This window comes from Fistularia commersonii, chromosome 11, assembly GCF_037954325.1.
Source record: "Fistularia commersonii isolate RoL2024-O1a breed Wild chromosome 11, RoL_Fcom_v1.0, whole genome shotgun sequence".
NCBI lineage: Eukaryota > Metazoa > Chordata > Actinopteri > Syngnathiformes > Fistulariidae > Fistularia > Fistularia commersonii.
This window is the reverse complement of record NC_141294.1, coordinates 18,020,984-18,042,566: the sequence shown is the minus strand read 5'-3', so window position 1 is coordinate 18,042,566 and position 21,583 is coordinate 18,020,984. Positions and strand designations below refer to the sequence as shown.

Here is a 21,583-nt window from a genome sequence, read left to right as displayed (position 1 = left end):
AAAGCGCGACGCTCTCACAGCTACGTCACACAAACAAGATGGCGGGTGAGTGTGTATTTTTGCTTTCCTTACTCTCGTTTAACGGCGCGATTCGGCGTCGCCGCCACGCTGGGAGCGTCTAATGGCGCGGCGATCACACGTCTTAATGCAAAGAAGACGTTAGCGACGCTGGTTATTAGCCTTGTTGTTTCTAAATTGAAAGGAAAGTGTGACCTTGGCTGGGTTGGTTTCATTAGCTAACAGCGTTAGCATGCTAGTTAGATGGAGGGACGGTGTTTCTTATGGGTGTCTCTTCTTGTGTGTTCCTGCAGCCGTGGGAGCCTTTTTGAAGAACGCCTGGAACAAGGAGCCGGTGATTCTGGTTTCCTGTGGGATCGGGCTTGCAGGTGAGTCCTCTCTTCTCCGGGAGATGGACAGTAAGCTGGTCCGGATGAACAGAATCGTCTCTTGCATGTATCAGCATCACAAATTAAAACGCCCCCCCAAAACCAGGATAACCTTGCTTATCAAAAAGAAAAACCATGATTCACCAATCACATCAATCACCAGTGATGTAGGTGTTTGGCCCCGAATCATGTGAAGGACCTGAAAGACTGGATGGGATATTCCCTCATTTCTTTACTCTGTTTATGTTGCCTGGATTTCAGAAAGGTTGTTGTGTCACCTGTTGTTTTGCTTAAGTTTTCCCCTTTGTGTGTGTGTGTGTGTGTGTGTGTGTGTGTGTGTTTTCCCCAGGCATCATTCTCCCGTTCATCAGCCCCATCACCAAGTACACGGGGATGATCAACCAGGCGGTGCCGTATAACTACCCAGGTAAACACCATCCGCTGCAGGTGCACCTGTTAACCAGCGTTTAAGGGTCGAATCAATCGCTGCAATAGGCCCCCGAGACACAAGGGGGCGCTGTAGGACGCTGTGTGAGCTGTCTTATTTCTCTGGATGAGGAAGGAAAACAAAAAGATTAAAGTGTAAAAATTATCCCATATCACTCCTTTGAAAATCAAGATTTATTAATTTTTAAGTGCAGTAGTTTACAGGGTTAGTAAGAAAGGAGATCAGGAAACAAATACTTTAAAACTTTTTATGTAACACTGAAAGAGGAAGAATATTCTTTATGTTTAATATTTAGCAAAATTTATAATCATTTCAAATTTTATAATGGACTTTTCAGGTCACTTTTTTTTTTTTTTTTTTGCTTTTTTTTCCATTCTTATTCAACGCCAATTTTCTGTCAGATATTGATTTGTATATGGTTAATTTGTCAATTTGGGCATTTCGAAACAAGAATTAATTTATATGAATTTATAAAGAAAAATATTCAGCTAATTCATTCACTATACCTTTATCCTACACTCAGGTCACATATAGAGACATACAGACATTCACTGTCTCATTCACATGTCATATAGACATACATCCATTCAGTCATCCATGTGCAGAACATGGGAGACTCCAGCCAGAAAGCCCCCCGTCAGAACGCAATCAGCTCTGAGGCAAAAGCACTAATCGCCCCGGCACCATCAATTTTATTTATTCAACCAATTCAAAATGTCACAAAATTGTCATCTGAACGAAACAAACCCCTTTTCCCAAGCTTTGTATTTTATTTTTGTACCACCCTTTCAAACATATATCCTAAATGTCCTCATTCCTCTCGCCGCAGTTCCTGTGCGAGATGACGGAAACATGCCTGACGTGCCCGTACATCCTTCCGAAGCCAAAGGACGGAACCTGGAATGGCTCAAAAAGATGTAAAATAAAACACCCCCTTGGGTCACCTCTGTCCACTCAGCCGCTCCACTTGTCAATTCCTCACAATAAAGTTTGTCTATTTAATAATAACTGTGTTGTCCAGAGACATTTCTTGGTTAAATACCTCTTTGTGTACAGCCTTTTTTTTTTTTTTCGATGTCAATCAAAACTCCTGCCTCAGCAAAAACTTCAACCTGGGAGGCAAACTCCTCTCCCGCTTCCCGTCCAAGAAGGGTTCTCCCGTTCCGCAGCAGATCGTCAAAGTTTCGTAACAGTGACCCAATCCTTCCCCTAAGAGGCTCGGCTCTGTCGAGATTTAGTCGGATTAACGGTCGAAAATGAATTCCCCGATTCATACGAGCTTTTCTCCGCTTGCGCAAGCAGCCAGGGAAGGTAGGCCAAGTGTGAGAAGCGAGGCAGCGGTGCACAAAATCTGCTTTGAGTACCCACCTCTCACACACACTGGGAATACAACAGTATGTGTGAGTGGATTTTGTGGTGTAATCAACAGATTAAAACCCACGGGGAAAATGCGTAATGTATGAAAGTGAAATATTAGCAGCGTCACAAACCCTGCGCATGACCCCAACATTAAACCAAATGCTGACTCTGCAGATAATAAACAGTCAGTCATGATACTATTCATATTGTGACTGTTCACAATATTGTGAGCAGTTACGATATAACTCGTTCCATAATATCAAATGACTTTATTTCAATGTAGTAAAACATACTTCATGCTACTACTACATTCTGTGAAACCTGATTTCACACTACCGTGCTTCTGTCTGGTTCCTTTAAGTTAAAAACATAAAAGAAAAGTGTAAGTCTAGTGTAAACCAAGGCTGCTGATTAATCTTTATGACATCATTGCGGGCGAATGAATAATTCTGTCTCCTGCTGAGCCTTGCACATTCACCATATAACTAAAAAATAAATAAACATCAGAATATTAAATTTTCTTTTTTTTTTTTAAGTTGTGATATAGATATATAGATGGATAGATAGTCGGTCACTGTGACGATGACAACCGGCAAGGCGTTTGTGTTGCTGCTAGACATCAACAATATTTTCATTTTGGAAAAACTGACCTGACGAGTTTTGGATCGGAAAACAGGGAACGACAAACATTCATTCATTTATTCATTCATTATCTATAATACTTATCCGTCTATAATACTTATCCCTCCCCCCCCCATTCACACATCAAATACAGCAGCAAAAACAGCAGATTTGGCGCTAACCCTGCTGCTCCTGACCCAATTCTGACAAAGCAAAATACTATCTGCTTCTTTTTTTTCTTTTTCTGAACATCTGATGTCATGTGACTTAACACAAACTTCAGCGGGGTGTGCTTCCGGTTTTGGCGATAGCATCTGCATGCACTTTATACCCTATAGTTTAATATTTGTTTGTTTACTGTGCACTTTACTGCTAATGTGCACTCTATTATTTTGTTAATTTCATGTCACTGTGGGAAAGTGAGAAACGTCCTTGCGATTCCTCAGTTTGTCTAGTACATGTGTAGAAATTTATAATAAAGCTGACTGTTTGCCCAGATGAAGGAGGCTGGGCAAAGAACCCGAAAAACAGCACATCGGGGCTCGCACCCGGGTACGGGAGAGGAGTGGTTTTATTAGAATATAAAAAGAATGGGTGGGACGAAAGAGAGAGGGGGCCAGATCAGGGATGTACAAGGAAAACAACACGTGGTGAAAAAGAAAACAAGCTAGAACCGAGGCTAAGACACAAACTAAGGATGAATAACATGTCGGACGTAGTACGAACAGGAAGAGCTGGAGACAAGACATGGGAGGGAAGTCACATGCAGACACAAAGGGGGCAGCGGGGCTGATGAAACAAGACAGGAAGTAAACACAACCCTTCAGAATAAAAGAGAGGCAATGCTTCCGGATGGCGAGTCTGTCAAGTTCGCCCTCCTGAGGTTCCGGATTTTTCCGCCGGAAAAAGGCGCGTTCCATCGTCTACATTCGTCATGCTAGGCTAACTAGCAGGGCGGTTTTGGTCGCCCCTCACACACACTCAAGCAAAAGCTCACAAGCATGTTTGAGCATTAGTTTTTCTATTTTTATTAGCGTGTCATTCTGCTCAGAAGCCACAGTTAGAAACACACATGCTATACGCCCCCCTGAGGGTGAAACCATGAATAATCAAATGTAAAGAAAATAAAAACACCAAAGCAAGTCCAAGCAGTTAGAACAAGTCACATCGATCACTTCCCCGGCTCATGTACATCTTTTTAAAACCCGCGGTTAGGCGCCTACTGAGCTACTCTAGTCTAGCGTGAACCACTTCCTGGGACGTCGGTCAACTTCCTGTGCACCTTCTCCGTCACTTTCGTCATTAACGTTCATTCAAAAAAAAAAAAAAGAACCTAAAACAAAACCCGTTTCTCTTGCTGGTCGAGGGTTGACACCTGGCCATAGCTTTTGGGGATGTCGAAAAAGGGATTCAAGGATTAAAAAAAAAAGACTAAACAAACAAAAACCCTCCATCAAACGCAACTTTCCTTGGAACGCTCTTCTTAAAAACACACAAAATCCATCCCGGTGAGACTTTTAACGCTCTGCAGACCTGGGGTTTCTCCCAGCGTGAAACTATTTGTCTTTAAATTAAAACTAAGGAGAATTATTTATCATTCCGAGAAGACGAAAAAAAACCTTTTTACACGTGGAGCCAAAGAATCAACTCTTCGGCTAAACGACGCTGGAGGAAAAAAAACAAACAAACAAAAAAAAAAAATGCTGACACCAGACTTTGCAGCAGCACAACACGCTTGTTGACCTTCTGGCATTCAGAATATAATTTGATTTGATTTTGCATCTAAAATACTTTTCTGGTCATTTATTACAATTTTCTTCCAAGCAATTATTTTTTTTCCCCTCTTCTCAGAGAAATTCCTCTTAACAGTAATTTTTTTTTTTTTAATGGTAATTAAAACAAATCTGATTGATTCCAGTCTGCTCTTGACGTTCCATATGATTTTCACGCAAAAAATAACAAAACGCAGCTGGGGGATTTCTTGCACAAAAATGTAAAATAAAAAGACTGAGACATCGGTCATCTGAACCGGACTCGAGGTAAAGAGTTCACTCTTTCACAGCAGCAGCATGTGTCGAAGGAACCCCCCCAGAAATATTCTGGAGGGGGGCTCCGTTATGACAGCAAAGAGGAAATTAAAACACGACTATCCGAACCAGACAGCCGGATTAAAAACAAACAAATCTAATACTTTGTTCTCGATGTAAAACGGACACCCGTGCGGCTTTTTAGAGGGCGGGATTACACCCAAGATTAGGAGCCGCGAGGGAAGGTTAATCTTTAAAGTTAAAGCAGCACAAAGGGACTACAGAGGACAGCTTTAGGCTAAAATCAACAAAAATATTCACCCCTGTAAAAGTCCAGGGCGAGCGTTGGGTGTTAGTCAAGCCAGGGGGGAGTTAGTGGCGTCTGATCAGGTGATCTAGGCTAAATTAATCCTGACTTAATAAAGACAGGCCTGGCTTGTACTTCGGCGCCGGATTTTTTTCGCCCCGACATTTGATCCCGGGGCTCCGTTCCGCTCCTGGAAAAAAAAAAAAACGACCCGACAGAAAACAACCGTCGTTCATCCGGGAGGCACCGTTAACTCTCAACAGCGACAAAAACAAACGAAGATCCAGCGGGTTGGGGGACAATTGATATGAGTGTGTGTGTCCTGGGAAGCTCACTCGATGATGGGGGCCGAGCGGTCGTTGGTGACCGTTTTTCGGAGTCGGATGTGAGCGAAGGGGTTGGGCCTGCAACGAGATGGAAAGAACGTGTCAGAAAGACCTTCTTTACCTTATTAAAAAATGTTAATCTAATTTTTTTCCACCGATAGTCACCTAGTGGGTGAGTCGGGCGGGGAGGCCAGGTCAGGGGAGATCTAGAACACAGAAGAAACACCACTTCCTGTTACTGTTGGCGTCACAAGTCACTCTTGGATGCTTGGATCTGATTGGTTACATAGATTTTGCTGCATCGAAGGAAACCAGGAAGTACCAGTAAACAGTGTGACTGAGGGGAGTTTCCTTGATAATTTCAAAAGGAGATGTTTCTGGTAATACAATCAACAAACAATAATAATAATAATTTTAAAAGGACATTTTTTTTTCTGAAACTTACAAGTAATTTCTTGACAATTTAGAGGATATAATCTGCAAGATGTTTCGGAATATATAGCTGATTTGTCAGAAATTATTTTGCCGTTTTAAGAAAATTCTTGGTCATTTATAGGAAATTTCTCCATAATTTAGGAGAAAATTCTTGCCAGTTTACTGAAGATGTTCTTTGCGATCTGTGTAACATTTCTTGGCGATTTATACAAGACGTTTTGGAATATGTAGGTTATTTGTTGGAAATTATTTTGCCATTCTAAGAAACTTGTTGATAATTTGATGGATATTTCTCCATAATTTAAAAGAAAATTCTTGGGTATTTAATGGAAATGTTCTTTGTGATCTGTGTGATGTTTCTTGGTACTTAAAGAGATGTTTTGGAAAATAATCACTGATTTGCAGGGCATTATTTTGTCTTTTTAAGAAATGTCTTGGTTATTTATTGGAAATTTCCTCTTAATAATCTGTATGATATTCAGTGGTGAATCATTCGGAGTGGTTTTGGAAAATGTAAGTGATTTAAAGGAAAATTTAAGAAATTAAAACTTCAATGAAATTTAAAGAAAATATCTCAGCAATCTATTATCATTTTATTGTTTATGAGAGATTTCTTAAATTTAATAGGATTTTTGGCGGGAAAGAAAGACCTGGGGGGTCAATGAAGAAAAGAGGGGAGAAAAGAAATACAGGCTTTTATTTTGAAAATACAAACATCCTCCATTGCTGCACACACACGCACGCACGCACGCACACACGCACGCACACACGCACACAGTATTTTCTACTTGTAAATACTGCCCATAGTTCCTGTCTATGGTCATTTAATGCACCATATCCATCAGTATGTTTCTAGAACTGTGTCTGCACATCACTTGTAAATTATTGACAAAATATATCATGTACATACTGTTCATCTGTTTATTATTTATTAATTAGACCAGCAGCAGCTGCTGCTGCTTTTGTTTGCACTCCTGGTTAGATGCTAAACTGCACCAGTAGTATTGACAACAGTGCTGAATGTAAGCTAACAGCAAAGAGCCCATCAAGCCCCCCTTTCCCAGACCTTGTTGGTGTCGGCCATGCTGTAGGGCCGCGGCCGGAAGGTGCTGACCCTCTGCGGAGGGAGGCCGCGGTCGTCCTCTGACTCGGGGGTGAGGGCCGGCAAGCCCAGCTGGTCCAGCTGGCCCGTGCTGCTGCTGTTTGCTTTAGATAAGACGAGAGAGCTGCAAGAGAAGGAGGGGGAGGATGAGAAGAAGGTCATGTGGATGTGAAAGAACGTCGGGGAAAAACAGCGAGCGCCGATCTGCCATCGGAGCATCTGGCACGCGACGTGTTTTGGTTCGACAAGGACGGAAAAGGAACGTCCGCCCCTTTTTAGTTCCAACCACCAAACCCTGAAAACGTCAACTCACCCCTCAAGGTGATCCATCTTGCCGTGCTGAGGCTGTGTGTAGGAGAAAGGGAACCAGCCTTTCCTGTGGAAGAGAGTTCGACTGCTGGAGTGATTTTATGAAAAGGAACCGAGGCGCTGATGGTGCTTCGTGAGTGACCTTTAAATTAATTTTCCAATAAATTCAAGCAGGGTGTGAAACGTACCGTCCGGTCCGCTCATTCTGCCCGTAATGCCAGCCGTCCCTGGGCTCAGAGATCAGCAGGGTGATGCTGTCGCCGGGCAGGAAGTGAAGCAAGCAAGCCCCGCCTCCTCCGCCGCCCGCCTCTGACGCCCCGGGCGTGTGGGCGAACAGGGCCTCTACGCGCGACGGCCCGGACAGGGCGAGCATCCTGGGCAGACTCGAGCCTGGCGGCGGGGGAAGGGGACATCGGACATAGAACCTCTCCTGATTTACAGCTCAACGCCCCTCTGCTATGCTAATGTTGCACCAGGGGTCAAAGGTCATAACAAGACCAGGGCATCAGCTTCACGTTACCTTGAAAGCCGCCCAGCCTCATCTCGCTGTTGGGTCTCCGCGGCAAGGGAAGCGTCGCCGTGGCGCACATGTCCGCCGCCTTCGTCAGCCACGGATGGGAGGAAATCCCGCCGCCTCCCGGCCCCACCTTCGGGTGCAACAGCTGCACCGGCGTCATGGCCCTGGAGAGGGGGGCGCTGTGCGGCAGCGGGGGGCTGTGCGGGGCGCTGTGCGGGATGGCGAGGGTGGCGCCCTGCGAGGGCGACACCTGGCTGAGCGACATCACGGTGGAGGGGATCAGACTGGGCGACAGGTTGCTGGTGGGCAGGAGGAGTGGGGTCTGCAGGGAGGAGCTGCCCATCGCAAGCAGGGTGGAGGCGGCGGGGCCGGCGGCACCAGAGGTGCCGCTGTCAGTGGCGAGCGGGGCGGCCACATTGGCAAGCGGCGTGCTGGTTTGAAGGGGAGACGCCCCTCTCGCAGTGGTGTGGAAGGCTCGGGGGGAGCCCTGGGAGGGGCTGGTGTCGCTCAGGGAGGAAGGAGGCTGAGAGCGCTGCTGCTGCTGCTGGGAGCGGCTGGAGTCGCCATTTAATAGAGGGGGCACTTCCTGAACCGAGAGCCTCTGTCAAAACAACACATTTGCAGCTTAATTCTCAGAAATGATAAGACTGTCACTCACAAGCTAACGCTGGAGTCAGACAACCTACTCTTGTGATGTACAACCAAAAGCTCTCCTGAATTAACATTTGAAACCTCACCCTAATTCTTTTACTGGCTAATGTGTGTGGGATATTCACAAGAGGGCTCCTCAATGTGGTAAAACTCAACCACAAATCAAACATTTAATGGAGTGAATCTTTCCACCTCCTGATCGATTATTCCACGTGTCAAACTCAAGGTCTGTGGGCCAAATGTAATTTTCTGTGACCCACGAGAACATCTTAAAAGGTCTGACTGTCTTGAAATAAATAAGTCAAATGCGTGCATTGACCATAGCTACATTTCCCACATTTCATGCCACTCATGTTACCCGCGAAGCGACAACATCCCGTCATTAGATCGCAGTGTATCCACATCAGTTCCCTTTTTTCAACAGGTGGAATTGAGAAATACAAGCGATCCATAAATGTCCAGGAAAAGTTGGTGCGGATAGGAGGCTGTTTCAAGGAAGATAGGAATGCACATGTAACATTTTGGATTTAAATGAGTAATTTAACATTAAGGTGTAGTTACATTTATTTTACGTTACATTTATACAAACGGCCACATGTAATGCTCACCTGAAATCCCTTCAGAAAACAGTCATTTTAAAGTAGCCGTCATTCGACGGTGACAGTGCAGGAATTCACATTTTGTAAGAGCCGGCGTATCAACGCTGTAACCTCAGCATCATTTTGAACAGTTAATGGCGATAATAAAGACTGCTCTGACCTGCTCAGGCTGGCCGGAGCCCAGCTTGGTGTGGCGGAGGACTTCGGCGATGCCGGCGGCCCCGGGGCTCTGGGGGGCCGTGTGCCGCAGCAGATTTAGCGCTCGCTCTGGGAGCTTGGTGGGCTGCGAGCAGGACTGCTGCCAAGACGTCAGTTTCTGGGACAGGAGCTCTCTCACCTGGGGGGGACGGGTCAGTCCACAGGGAAAACAAATAGCTGATAAAGGTCTTCCAGATAGCAGAGGCGACAACCTCCTCTCTGGTTTGGGTTTCAGCTGAGAACACCAACATGGGCTAACGTGCTAACACATGTAGCATCCCTCTGCTGTGGCTTTAATTCAATTTTATTTTCCTCATTTTTTTACATTTCATTTTAAATTTGAATACGTTTGTGCTTGTAACATTAAAATAAAATGTTCTAAATTTCTCATCGCTCAAAATAAGGCAATACCATTTATTGAGCTTTAAAATCGCTGCCATTCAGACGCTGTGCGCTGAGGTCAAGAAGTTAAAATCACATAAACAATAATTAGCAACACTGTACAGCGCTCACGGAAATAGTCCTTTTTAATTGCTGACTGGACGCCCCAGTACACACGATAAAATGTTGAGGGCCGAGGGACGACATTTTGGGTTTGCTGCAGGGGGATAATTTAAGTTCGTCTTTTTACTTCCAAAAAAAGAAGGACTCAAAAAGTATTCATTTTTAAAAGTAACTTTCAACTCTTGTCCCCCCCCCCCCCCCCCAAAGTTTCTGTTGCATGTATGCATTTTGCTAATTTCATGACTGCAACATACCACAATTTCTGGTATGAGCCACTACTTTTTTCACACGCTTTGAAATCTGCGGCTTAAACAATGATGATTTGAACTTTTCCGTTTTATCGGAGCCGGTTCCACAGTCACATTAAAACACATCCCGCCATTTTTGAAAACTTGAGCCTTCTCACTGAGAAGCCAGAGCACCAACCGCTGCCTAAATATTCCCATGGGACTTTTCCCACCGGTTTTTGGACATATCGTGTCGCCATGGCGACTCAAAACGACGCCACGGTCGTCACCTTGCTGTGGTAGTTGATGAGCAGCTTGGTGACGCAGCACTGCCGGTCCACCAGGAAGCAGTAGCGCCGCCTCTCCTCGGTGAGCGCCGACCTGTAACCCGCGGCGACCAGCGAGTCCAGCTCCACCTGCCGGCGACTCATCAGCTCCACGAACTGATGGGGCGGGAGAGAACAAGTCACGCTTTAAACTGTCGCGGATCATCATTTATCTTTTGAATTCAATTGACTAGATAAAATAAAACAACAGAACCTCGCCCACCTGCATCTCTCGGTCTCCGTACTTGTTGGGGTGGCGGCTGCCCTGGCTCTTCCTCCGCAGCTTCTTCAGCTGCGACTGGCAGCGTTCGATGGACTCCGACTTGGACCGGCGCTCGCTCTGATACTTCTTCAGCGTGGCCTGGGCCAAACATATTGTTATATGTACAGTAAACCCTCGCTATGACATGGTTCACCTTATGCAGCTTTACTGTTTCGCTGTTTCATATGGTGCAGTTTTTTAATTTTTTTCCAGTACAGTGCGTTGTGTTCTGCACCCTAATTGGCTAAAGGAGGGCAGACCAGTGTCAACAATCTCCACACCTGGTCTCTGTACAGCTTGCCAAATTTACATTTGCAAATTTTCTCCGTGACAAAACCCACTGACAGCTCCTGACAGCGCCCCCAAAAGGAAGAGGACGATGTTAACTATCGTAGAAAAAATTAAACTTCTGGACATGCTGAATGAAGGTAGAAGCTATGCGGCTGTAGGGCGCCATTACGGAATAAATGAATCTTCAGTTTGTCATATAAAGGAGGAGGAAAAAAACAAGGATGACAGCAGCAGTAAGTTTTAAAAAGTATGCAAAAAGGGTTGTGACTGTCCACAACAAGACCATTGTAAGGACGGAGTCTGCTTTAGCTTTGTGGATTAATGACTGCGGGAAAAAGAACATTGTGCTAGATACCAACGTTATCCGCACAAAAGCTAAAAAACTTTATGAAACCTTTGCTAACAGCGATGACATTCATGACAAGTGGTCTACTTCATGGATTTCGCCAATTGCAGGTTATTTTTAGACCCCTGCAATAAACAAGGGTTTACTGCAATATCACCACACTAATAATAAAAATTCATATTATCGTCATATGAGCGAATTAATCACAAACACGGGGAACAGAACTGATTTGGAATTAATTACAGCACCTGTTTGACAGTACTGGAAATATCATTCAATGAAGAGGGGTCTTCGCTGATGTTACATTCAATTCAGTTGATTTTAATTGTTTTTTTTCTGCTTCATTGCTCACCGTCAAGTACTTGATGTCCAGCTCCAGCTTCTGCTCCAGCTGGGCCAGCAGCTCCGAGTGGAACAGCTTCAGCTGTGGACCAGGTACAGACAGGATTACAGACGACGACAGACAAAGTTGTTTGTATGTGTGTGTGTGTGTGTGTGTGTGTGTTATCATTGGCACATCTGTCAGTGTGATTTTGCAGCGCTTTTGAAAAAAACGTTTTCATTTACATTTTTTATTAAAATCAATGAAAAAAAATTTAAAAAAATCACCACCTGGATTTTCCACAGTTGGAATGAATGTATTGTAAATCTTGTTTATTTTAAATTTATTTTACTTTTAAATGTTAAGTCTCCAAGCATTATCTCGATTTTTCCCTTTATGGTCTTAGCATCAAGAAAAAAAAGGAAAGGAAAACTCAAATTTTCCTTGTTTTTTTTTATGTTTCCTTGTTAATTATGTATTATTAGAATGATTCTATTTAAATCTCTTAAACTTATTAACCCTGAAAAAAGCACCAATATTGAACGTGCGTCACAAAATATGATGTTAATAAATAAATAAATAAATCTGCCTCCAGGAGGAATTTGAGTGCATTTAAATCATCTTGACCTTTATCATTATTTTAAGTCTGCTCTCACCACGTCCTCCAGCTGCACCTGGATCTGCCGGTGAACCTCGGCCATCTGGAACAGCGTGTCACCTGGAAGGCGGAGGGACAGCGGGAACATCAACAATCTTGGCCGTCTTTGACCTTTTGACATCTTATTCGCTACCGGCCACCTAGTTTCCGCCAAGAGGATCACGAAAGCCAAAAACCTTAGAATTAATGCAGCAACCACCGATTCTAGCAGATGAAATGTGAATAAGATCTGGTTTTGTTTTCTTACCACTCTCACCCATATGATATTGATATTACATTTATGCATCCCTGTCTAAGGATACTTTACTTATTATTTTATTTTTGCTACTTATTACTACAACGATTCCCAGCACAAGGTTTTTTTTTTATATTTTTGTATTGTAAATATCATCAATCTATCTGTCTATCCACATGCGTTATTGTATGCCTATCTTTCTATTGTTACTATTTATAACCTGATTCAAGATGGTGGTGTGTGTGGACGCAGCGGCCCCACGCCCTCCCGTGCGTACTGTGATTTTTCCCATATATCGCACTTTTCGCGACTCTTTTGCTTGTCTTTTGCACCAGATTACAAGCGCAGTCGACAGGATCTGCTTAACATCTTCATGCCGTCTAATGTCTGTCAACATTTCACCAGCAGTTTGTATCTGAGTGCACTTTATATCTTAATGTTAACTGTAATAGTGCACTTTGCTGTTTAATTTGCACTCTATTATTATTATTATTATCATCATGTTAATTTGTGAGAAACATCTTCTGGACTCTTCTGTATGTCTAGTGCATGAAGAAAAAGACAATAAGGCTGACTTTGACTTTTTGCGCACTGATCAGAGCGTGGCAAAATTTGTCTGAACATGAACTTATGCTCTGCTCAGAAAAACAAACTATGAAATATATTTTTAGTTAAAATGCTGCATTTCTCTCACACACACACAGAGTGTCTGGCATCCAGCCCTCTGACTCTCCTGCCTGCCTCCCCCGCTGTTTCCAGCATTACAATGAGATCATGTGGTGTTGTTAATCTCCCAACAATGACCCTACTCTCTCCTCTCGGCCCACCCCTCCTCCCCCAACCCTCCGTCCCTCCACCTCAACCCCCCTTTCCTCGCCGGCCCCACCATCTTCGTCTCCGCACTTGCCGGCCGGCCCGTTTTGGCCGCCTCCTCCTCCAACTCACCGCTTTTTGCATCGTCTCAAGAGAATCCGAATTGGTTTCTAGCTTCATCCCGTGAGATGGGATGAGATGAATGTTTGGTCTTTTTTCCTCTAACAATCCCCCGACTTGCTCACCCAGCTCCTTGGAGCCTTGGCTGTCGCTGGCCAGCTCCCCCAGCTTCACCAGGGCGTCGAAGTAGCCCTTAGCGGCCACCGTCACTCCTGCAGGGAAGACAACAACTTAAGACTTAATTCATAATACACATTAATTCATCACCCGCTTACTCATCTCCCTTTTCTCTATTTATTAGAAAGAAAAAAAAAAAAAAGTTAAATGATCAGAGAAAATTATTTATTCATTTTATTTTTCATTTTTTCTGCCAATATTTCAAAAGCTATCGAACAACCTAAGCTCGATCACTGATCCGTTGATATTTTTGATGCTATTATTATATTTATGTGGTGCTCTGTCCACTTTCTGCGGCTTTTGTCTCACTTCAATTACATGTAGTTCTTTAGAACAATGAAAAGACTGTCCGTAAATTAGCACAATTATCCTGAAAAAACCTCAATCAATTGTAACGCTATGGTCCGATTTAAATAAAAACGATTATAATGGTGATGATAATCCCCTAATTCCCCTTTTAATAAGAATGAAGATAATCCTGCTTCCACAAATATTTCTAGTATTAGCATTACATTATATGACAATTATCAAAAAAATAAACATACTTCTCTAAGTAAATTCCACTGCTTTCTCTGTTACAACTCCTGCTCTTACGATGACGATTATTACTATTACCATTATGTAATCACTATCACCATCATCCTGCTACTAAAATTGCTATGATCAAAAAATATTAAAAAAATATTTAAATTTATATATATACTCTTGTCAATTGTCTGGCAATAAGTAGTACTGACGTTCTCCACAGCTTCTATTATTACAGCCACCACACTATGACTAATAATAAAATATAATAATGGTGGTGATGAATGATTGGAAGTTGCCGTACCTGTCAGCGCCCTCTCGTAGTGCTTCCCCATGGTCACAAAGTTCTTCAGACTGGGATTGAACTGGTCCAGAATCCCCTGGTGGAGAGCAGACGAGCGCAGTCCTGTGTCAAGGATCATGTGGCGGCCCACCGCGGCGACATCAGACACAAGAAGACGCCTCACCTTGTAGACGTTCTCCGTCATCTTGTTCACCTCTTCGGTCCGGGACATCCTGCCGCCGTCACACTTCGCGATCAGGTGTTGTCTCCTCCTCCACCTCCTCCTCCCGGTTGTTCAGAGCCTCAGGGGATGGAAATCACCTGGAGGAGAAGGAAGGAGCAATGGGTCAGATCACCCATGAGAAGAATTCATTCATACCTCGGGACAATTTTTGGGGTCTCCAGTGAACCCCCTCCAGGTGTGCAGTCCGTGGGAGGAAAACCCGAGGAATCCAACCAGGGACCTCCTTGCCGCACAGCAAATGACAAGAATGGTTGGTAAAAAAGTAATAATTTTTTTTTAATGAAAAAAAAAAAAAATGAAGGCACTGAATGAAAATTGGGTATTTTTGCTGATTTTTTTTCTCCCAAATTTTTTAGTGATATTTAGGTTATGTCGTCTTATTTTTCGTATTTCATACATATTACATTTTCTTTGTTATTCCAGTTGACTTTTATGATACATTCTGATTGAAACTTTAAAAACACTGCACTTTTCCCCTTTGATTGCACGATTCTAGACTACTTTTCAGGGAGTTTTGGTCATTTTTAAGGAAATTTGCTAATTTTCATGTTTTGTTTAAAACACATTTCTTATCCATTTTCAATTGACTTCTGCTGATTATTTACTTGATTGACACCAGACACTTTCTCATGAACCCGCTCCGTCTGTTAGCGGCCAAGTTCTACATTATCGCCCCCGGCGGTGTGACAGCAACCCAAATATTTCCCCAAGATTCCAGCTCTGGAGCACGTCTACCATTTCAGATAAGAACAATGGGCCCGGCGGGCCGAGCGGCAGGTGTCACAACCCTGAACAAACACGCGACGTCGGTGTTTCCTTGGCGGACGAGACAATCCGACGGGGTGGGGGTCAGAGGATTTTCCAGTTTGGATTTGAAGGCGAAAAGGGCCCTTCCTGGGTTTTTCCATGAGAAGCCCCGCTTTATTATCACGGCAGGGAGATTACAGAGAAGACGCTGACCCAGATGGGGCTAATGGTATATGAAACAAAAGACAACATTTCCAGGCTGGGGCTCATTAAGGCCACCCTGCTTCTAGGCTGATGGTTTGGCAGAACAGCTCAGTCTGCAGAAGAAGGTGTGGGAGACCTGTTGCGCTTTTAAAAAAAAGCCACACACACACACGAAAAAAGTAAAGGACGGCATGAATAAACTGATTAGAAATGAGAGCACACTCACATTTGGGAAAAATATCAGCAGAAAATAAATTAAAAAAAAACCTTAAACACAGCAAGAATAACTGTTTTAAGATTTTGCAAAATCAGTAAAAAAAAAAAAAAAAAACCTGAAATTTTAAAAAGAATAAACAATAATAAAATACAGGAGAAATTCTCCACAAAATTGACATGCTAAGGACAAGTAACACCTGAGACTAGTTGGGATTAAAAACAAACAAAACAAAGATGCAATGAGACAAAAAGTAAAAATAGGCAATTTTTTTTAAGGCAAGTGAAAATTTTAAAATAAATATAAATAAAAGAAACAGATTTCTTAAAATGGCAAGATTTTTTTATATAAAATCAGTAATTTCATGATTTTTTGCCACTGATAAAAGAAAAATCCAGAAAAAAAAAACTTCTTTTTTTTACAATTTTCAAGATTAGTAAGAAAAAAAACAAAACTCAAATCTCATTAAAAATGTTTAAAAAGAAGAAAATTACCTACAAAACTGATAAATTATCTTCAAGATAATGACAAATTAGCAATTACATCATAGAACATTACCAAAATCATCAGAAAAAAACAAAACATGAATCCGTACAAGAAATGAGTGAATTACCAAACAAAAAGTAAAAATTTTAAGTTATGAAAGCCAAGACACTGACTGACCATGTACATTTTGCATTGATTTTCCAGGTATGACATTAGAAAAGGGGGATGGGGTGCAGCATCGAGACATAAAGTGCTGTTTGTGCAGGCGAGAGGAGGAACTGTCTGCAGGTGGTCGAGGAGGCGAGCACAGAAGGTGCTTTCATTTGGTCCAGCCTTTTTAAACCTCCTCTGGCGGGAGGACAGTGACGACGACGTTAAAATAAATAAAATTAAATTAAAAAAAAAATGTGCATCATGGCGATCCTGCAGGTTCAGGCATAATGACAGAGGGAGAATCAGAGAGCATTTATTTGCTATTTTACAGTGAAACTTCTGTACTAGTTTCCTCATATTAAATCAAAAGTATGAAAAGATACAGCTCCTATTAGAGCTTATTTTAACATTTATAAAATTCTTATGGATTATTGTCCTGTTACGTTCTTGTTTGTCTTTATATTAGTGTTACTTTTTTATTATTTTCAGAAGAGAATTGAAAATAATGAAATAATGATCACAAAAATCTGCCAAAATTACTCAATTTTATTGCAATGTGGCTTTCCTGGTTAAGCAGATTTAATCTGTTTTAAAAAAAAGAAAATATTCAGTAACAAAAAGCCAGAAATGATCTCATAAATAAATTAGTTATTGATGAAAAACCTAGAATCAATTATTTAAAAAAAAAAAAAAAAATTTTAATGACCTATGACCTTTTAATGACCTATGGTATCCTACAGAATTAGATCGAGTAAAATGTGTGTGTGTGGGGGGGTGGGGGGGGTGCATAAATAAAATAGTTCAAAATATTTGGTACTTTGACACTGCAAATGGTTTTTGAAATCATGACTTTCATTTAGGTAACAGTTGAATAGTTACAAATTTTACTCCAATTTCTCTTTTGCATGCCCTTTTTTTGAGAAAAAAAAAAAAAACTATTATATTATTTTGGCTGAAGAATAATTCTTTGTTTGGCACCTGTTTGAGTAGGCCAAGCCAGTAAAATGGAAAATCCCTTAAAATCCATACTTTCTCACTGGTGCGCGACTGAGAAATAAACCACACACGACGCCTTTGCCATCACTTATAATTACATAATTACTGCCCACCACTGTTAAACACCGCTTGTTGGGAGTTTTTCCATCTGACCTTCTCGAAATGGCCAGACAAAAGATCTCTAAAATCCGCCAGGGGAAAGTAAAACCCTGCAGGTGGAACTGAGCAGCTGATTGCTCGCTCATCCCCGAACAGCGGCCTGTTGATTTTCTTCACGCAAAGAACTCTGAAACTTCGCCCCGTCAAACAAACAAAAATTAGCCTATTCATTTGGAAAGAATAAAAACAAGAAACCCTCTGAAAATAGAAAAACAATGTTCAATCGATGGAAAAAGGAGCAGGGAGCAAGACACCGCCTGATAACAAGTGACTAAAAGACAGATGCTGGAATGAGAGGGGGGAAAAAAAAAAAAAAAAAAAAAACAGGGAAAAAATGTTTTTAAATAAATAAATAAATCTGAAATATTCAATTGCCCTTAAAATTGTGAAGTTATATTTAAAAAAAAAGAAAAAAAAAATACCTTCAACAACCGCAAGGAATTGTACTCACTCAACCGGATGTGGCCTAAAAAAAAAACCTGTGAGAACTTACATTCATCCGCGACGAGGAACAATTTAAAGACCGTTAACACGAAAAAAAAAACAAACAAACAAACTAGAAATTACTTTGAAAAACCGTGAAGAAATAGCTGTGAAATTGCAAAAGAAAACAACTGAAAGCTAGCGGGGGGAGAAAAAAGGGAGAAACCAGCAGGAGTGAAGCCTGACCACCAGAGAAACCAGCAGCTGACGACTCCTTCATCCTGCAACCGCGACCTGTTGATTTCTTTTTAAGACAGTAAACCAATGCAAACAAGAACGGGAGGAAAAAGAGAAAAAAAGAAATTACCTTCTTCTGCCACATTGTAGAAGACGATAAATGCTTCCGGTGAGTCTTTGTGCCCCCCGACTTTCCCTCTGGGTTAGTTAGTTAGTTAGTGGGGGGTTGTTTCATCCAGCGGGGCAGTAAATCTCAACTCCCCTCCACCCCTTTTCACATGGCCCTGTCTCTCTCTCGCTCTTTCTCTCCCTCCCTCCCTCTCTCTCTCTCTCTCTCTCTCTCTCCTCCCTGGAATCGGGGTCAGATATTTGGTGCCGTCCGGTACCTCCTCATTACTGAGCCGATTATCGACATGCCTTCACGCCCTGCGGAGGGAAAAGAAAAAAAAAAAAAACCAAACACTAAATCGCGCTTCCCTCCGATTCCCAGTTGCTACGACTGGAAACCCCAGCCAGCTTCCCTCTCTCTCTCTCTCTCTCTCTCTCACTCGGCCTGAATAACAATGAGCTGACAGGAGCCCGTCTGAATAGCAGCAGGAGGAGAATAATGACTTGGACTTTTGAAGCCGGGGGAAAAAGACAGAGCGGGCAGGCGGATCACTGGCCTACATACTGGCCACACCATCGCGCATTCCTGAGCCCCGGTCCGAGGAGGCCGGCATGGACACCGGTGTCTTTTTTTTCCTCCTCCTACCGAGATGCTGCCGTGTCCACACAGATCGAGCTGTCAGTGCCCCACCGAGCCAAACAGAAACATTTTAGACATTACAATCACGATACATCCTTAAAGTGGTTTCATTTAAAAGGCTAAAAGGGGGTGGTTGGAATTCTCAGCCCACCTCCCATCCGGGTCTGCATGCCAAAGTGTCCTTGGGCAAGACGTCCAAGTTGCTCCAACTTGGTTAGTGTGAACGGGTGAATGAGATCTAGTGTAAAAGCATTGGGCGGTAATGGTTAGCGATTCCGCCTTCAACAGGGGAGCCTTTCTGCGTGGAGTTTGCATGTCGTCGTCCACCCGTCCCCGTGTCGGCGTGGCTTCGAGGGGTTCAACAGTTGTTTATGATCAGGTGGCATTATTGGAATAGAATAAATGAAAAATAAATCTGAATAAAGTGGAATAAAGCTACTAGTTGATACAAGATGGTTTGTGTTGTTCAAGAGGAATACTCATATATCCATATGAACACATATTGATGGCTAGCTTTTTAAAAACAGCAAATAATTATTGGATTGATTCTGGCAACAACTGTTGGTTTAAGAGTTGACAACACAGATAATTAGGTACATAAATGCAAATGTTTTACATCGGAAACACAACTATGACGACAATACTACATAGAAGTGAAGTAAGTACCAGCACTGGTTTTAAGGTAAAGTACTTGACAAGATTTGGCAAGCTGCAGGAGAGAAAGCTTGGTATATCCCAACATCAAATGCTTTTATTGTTACACAGCACAAATACTTTATTAATGCAACAGCTAGTTTTTAGAAAGCTAAACTACCAACAGATAATCCGGTAAATTAACACAACTCTGACAACAACACTACAAGGGCTTATTCAAGTCTGCACAACTGAAGTAGCAACACTGATTTTAAAGGTACTTGAAAACAATTTGGCAATACAAATACTTTGCTAGAAACAGGGGGAAATCTTGGTTTATCTCAACAAATACTTTTACTTTAACGCAGCACAAATACTTTATTAAAGCAACAGCTTGTTGTCAAGAAATCTTAACTAGGGTTATTCAACATAACCAATGGATTATTCTCAATGTGGCAACGAACAGAGCTTTTCTTTAAAATAACAATCATTTTAAATTAAGTCACAACCATATTAGCCACCAGGGGAGGGTAGAAATACAAATAAAGCACACATATTAAAATGTCAAATTTAACTATTTTCTCACGAGCAAGCACTTGATACGTACTTACTGTTTAATAGTGATCCTACACTGTGGATGATCCCCGAAAGAAGCGCAGCTAACACGCTTGGATATTTACTACATCTTTCTTTAAAAATGCACTAAACAGACTGTTAAATGGCACAGAAATAACCTTACCTTCCAGCCCATTTTCTTCAGTAACGTCTCCCGTGGATAATATTAAGCACCATGTCTGGGAGTGTCCTGCTGCTAGCAAAGCCAAAGACTTGACAAAGCTGCCAGCTAGCATCACTGCCCGTGAGCTGGTTTGCTAATCAACATTAACCAAAGAGATATTGAACAAGGAGCTATCAGCGCCTCATTCAGGAAAATGTTGGGACACTAATTAGCAGCTCTATTAACTTGTAGCATTACCAATTAGTTGCTCTGCTAGCTAGGCACACAATTTATTTATGTTAGCTGGATAAAATGAGTAAACCGCTTGCTCCCATCCGGCACCTGTAACGCCACAAATTAGCCACCCTGCCGCATAGTACCTGCAGATTAGCTGCTCCGCTAGCTAGCTACATTGCTAATTTGCGCCAGCCGAACAATTGAACGTGTTGGCAAACCAACAGCTGGCTCTCGTACAGCACCTGTGACTCTGCTAATTAGCTACCCTGCCACCTAATATCACAACCAATTAACTGCTATCTAAGACGTTACAAATTAGCCACCCTATCACCTAGGGTGCTCAGAAAACTGGTCATATTAGTCATTTTTGCCAGCCAAACAACTGAACGTGTTGGCAAATAACTAACAGCTAGCTCTCGCAAGGTACCTATGACGCTGCTAATTAGCTACCCTGCCATCTAATGTCGCAGCCAATTAGCTGCTATGCTAACGAACCAAATTGCTAATTTGCTTATCCAAATAATTTAACATGTAAGCAAGCTAAGAGCTAGCACCCATTATGCAGCCAATACAGGAAAAAGATGAATACGGTATAAATGACGCTTGCCTTGAATAAAATATATTGGTTTTGTTTTGTTCACTGCAGAAACAAAATTATTTATATAGCTGATAAAACATTCATGTTTTTATATTGTACATAAGGTTACTGTCATGCCTGTTTAGTGTCAAAATTATACACTGCAGGGAGTCATTGATTTATAATGGGCATCTGTTCTAGATTTCAAATCAACTTAATTCAACCGACTGCAGTTTCTTTTTTTATTTTAAAGAAGAAAATACCAGCAAATTTAGGAGTGACACATTGGGATGGTATTTGAATTGTTCTAATTGCATTAATTTATTGGCAAATAGTATATTTTGGCTGGGATTAGTAGGACTTTTTTTAGCTTTTGTTTTAGCTTACTAAGAAAGTCCAGAGGAATTAACATTTTCATGGCAAAGCCACGGCT

General features: G+C 42.2%; 2 protein-coding genes across 2 annotated transcripts; one reads left to right on the top strand and one right to left on the bottom strand.

Moving 5' to 3' along the window:
* Nucleotides 1–3: 3 nt before the first annotated feature.
* ndufa3 (NADH:ubiquinone oxidoreductase subunit A3) lies at nucleotides 4–2,921 on the top strand. Its single transcript, XM_086155667.1, has 4 exons — nucleotides 4–45; nucleotides 312–386; nucleotides 736–813; nucleotides 1,664–2,921. Exons 1-4 carry the CDS (start codon nucleotides 39–41, stop codon nucleotides 1,753–1,755), a joined length of 252 nt encoding a protein of 83 aa, XP_086011793.1. The 5' UTR covers nucleotides 4–38; the 3' UTR covers nucleotides 1,756–2,921.
* An 897-nt stretch (nucleotides 2,922–3,818) lies between these two features.
* On the bottom strand, nucleotides 3,819–18,769 carry LOC147229875 (BAR/IMD domain-containing adapter protein 2). The gene is made up of 15 exons (XM_086155616.1): nucleotides 18,368–18,769; nucleotides 14,559–14,695; nucleotides 14,396–14,471; nucleotides 13,515–13,601; nucleotides 12,220–12,281; nucleotides 11,594–11,665; nucleotides 10,566–10,703; nucleotides 10,307–10,459; nucleotides 9,248–9,424; nucleotides 7,841–8,438; nucleotides 7,509–7,710; nucleotides 7,325–7,387; nucleotides 6,976–7,135; nucleotides 5,640–5,680; nucleotides 3,819–5,552 (listed from the first exon to the last, which is right to left on the bottom strand). Exons 2-15 carry the CDS (start codon nucleotides 14,604–14,606, stop codon nucleotides 5,480–5,482), a joined length of 1,950 nt encoding a protein of 649 aa, XP_086011742.1. The 5' UTR covers nucleotides 14,607–14,695; nucleotides 18,368–18,769; the 3' UTR covers nucleotides 3,819–5,479.
* Between the last annotated feature and the right edge of the window lie 2,814 nt (nucleotides 18,770–21,583).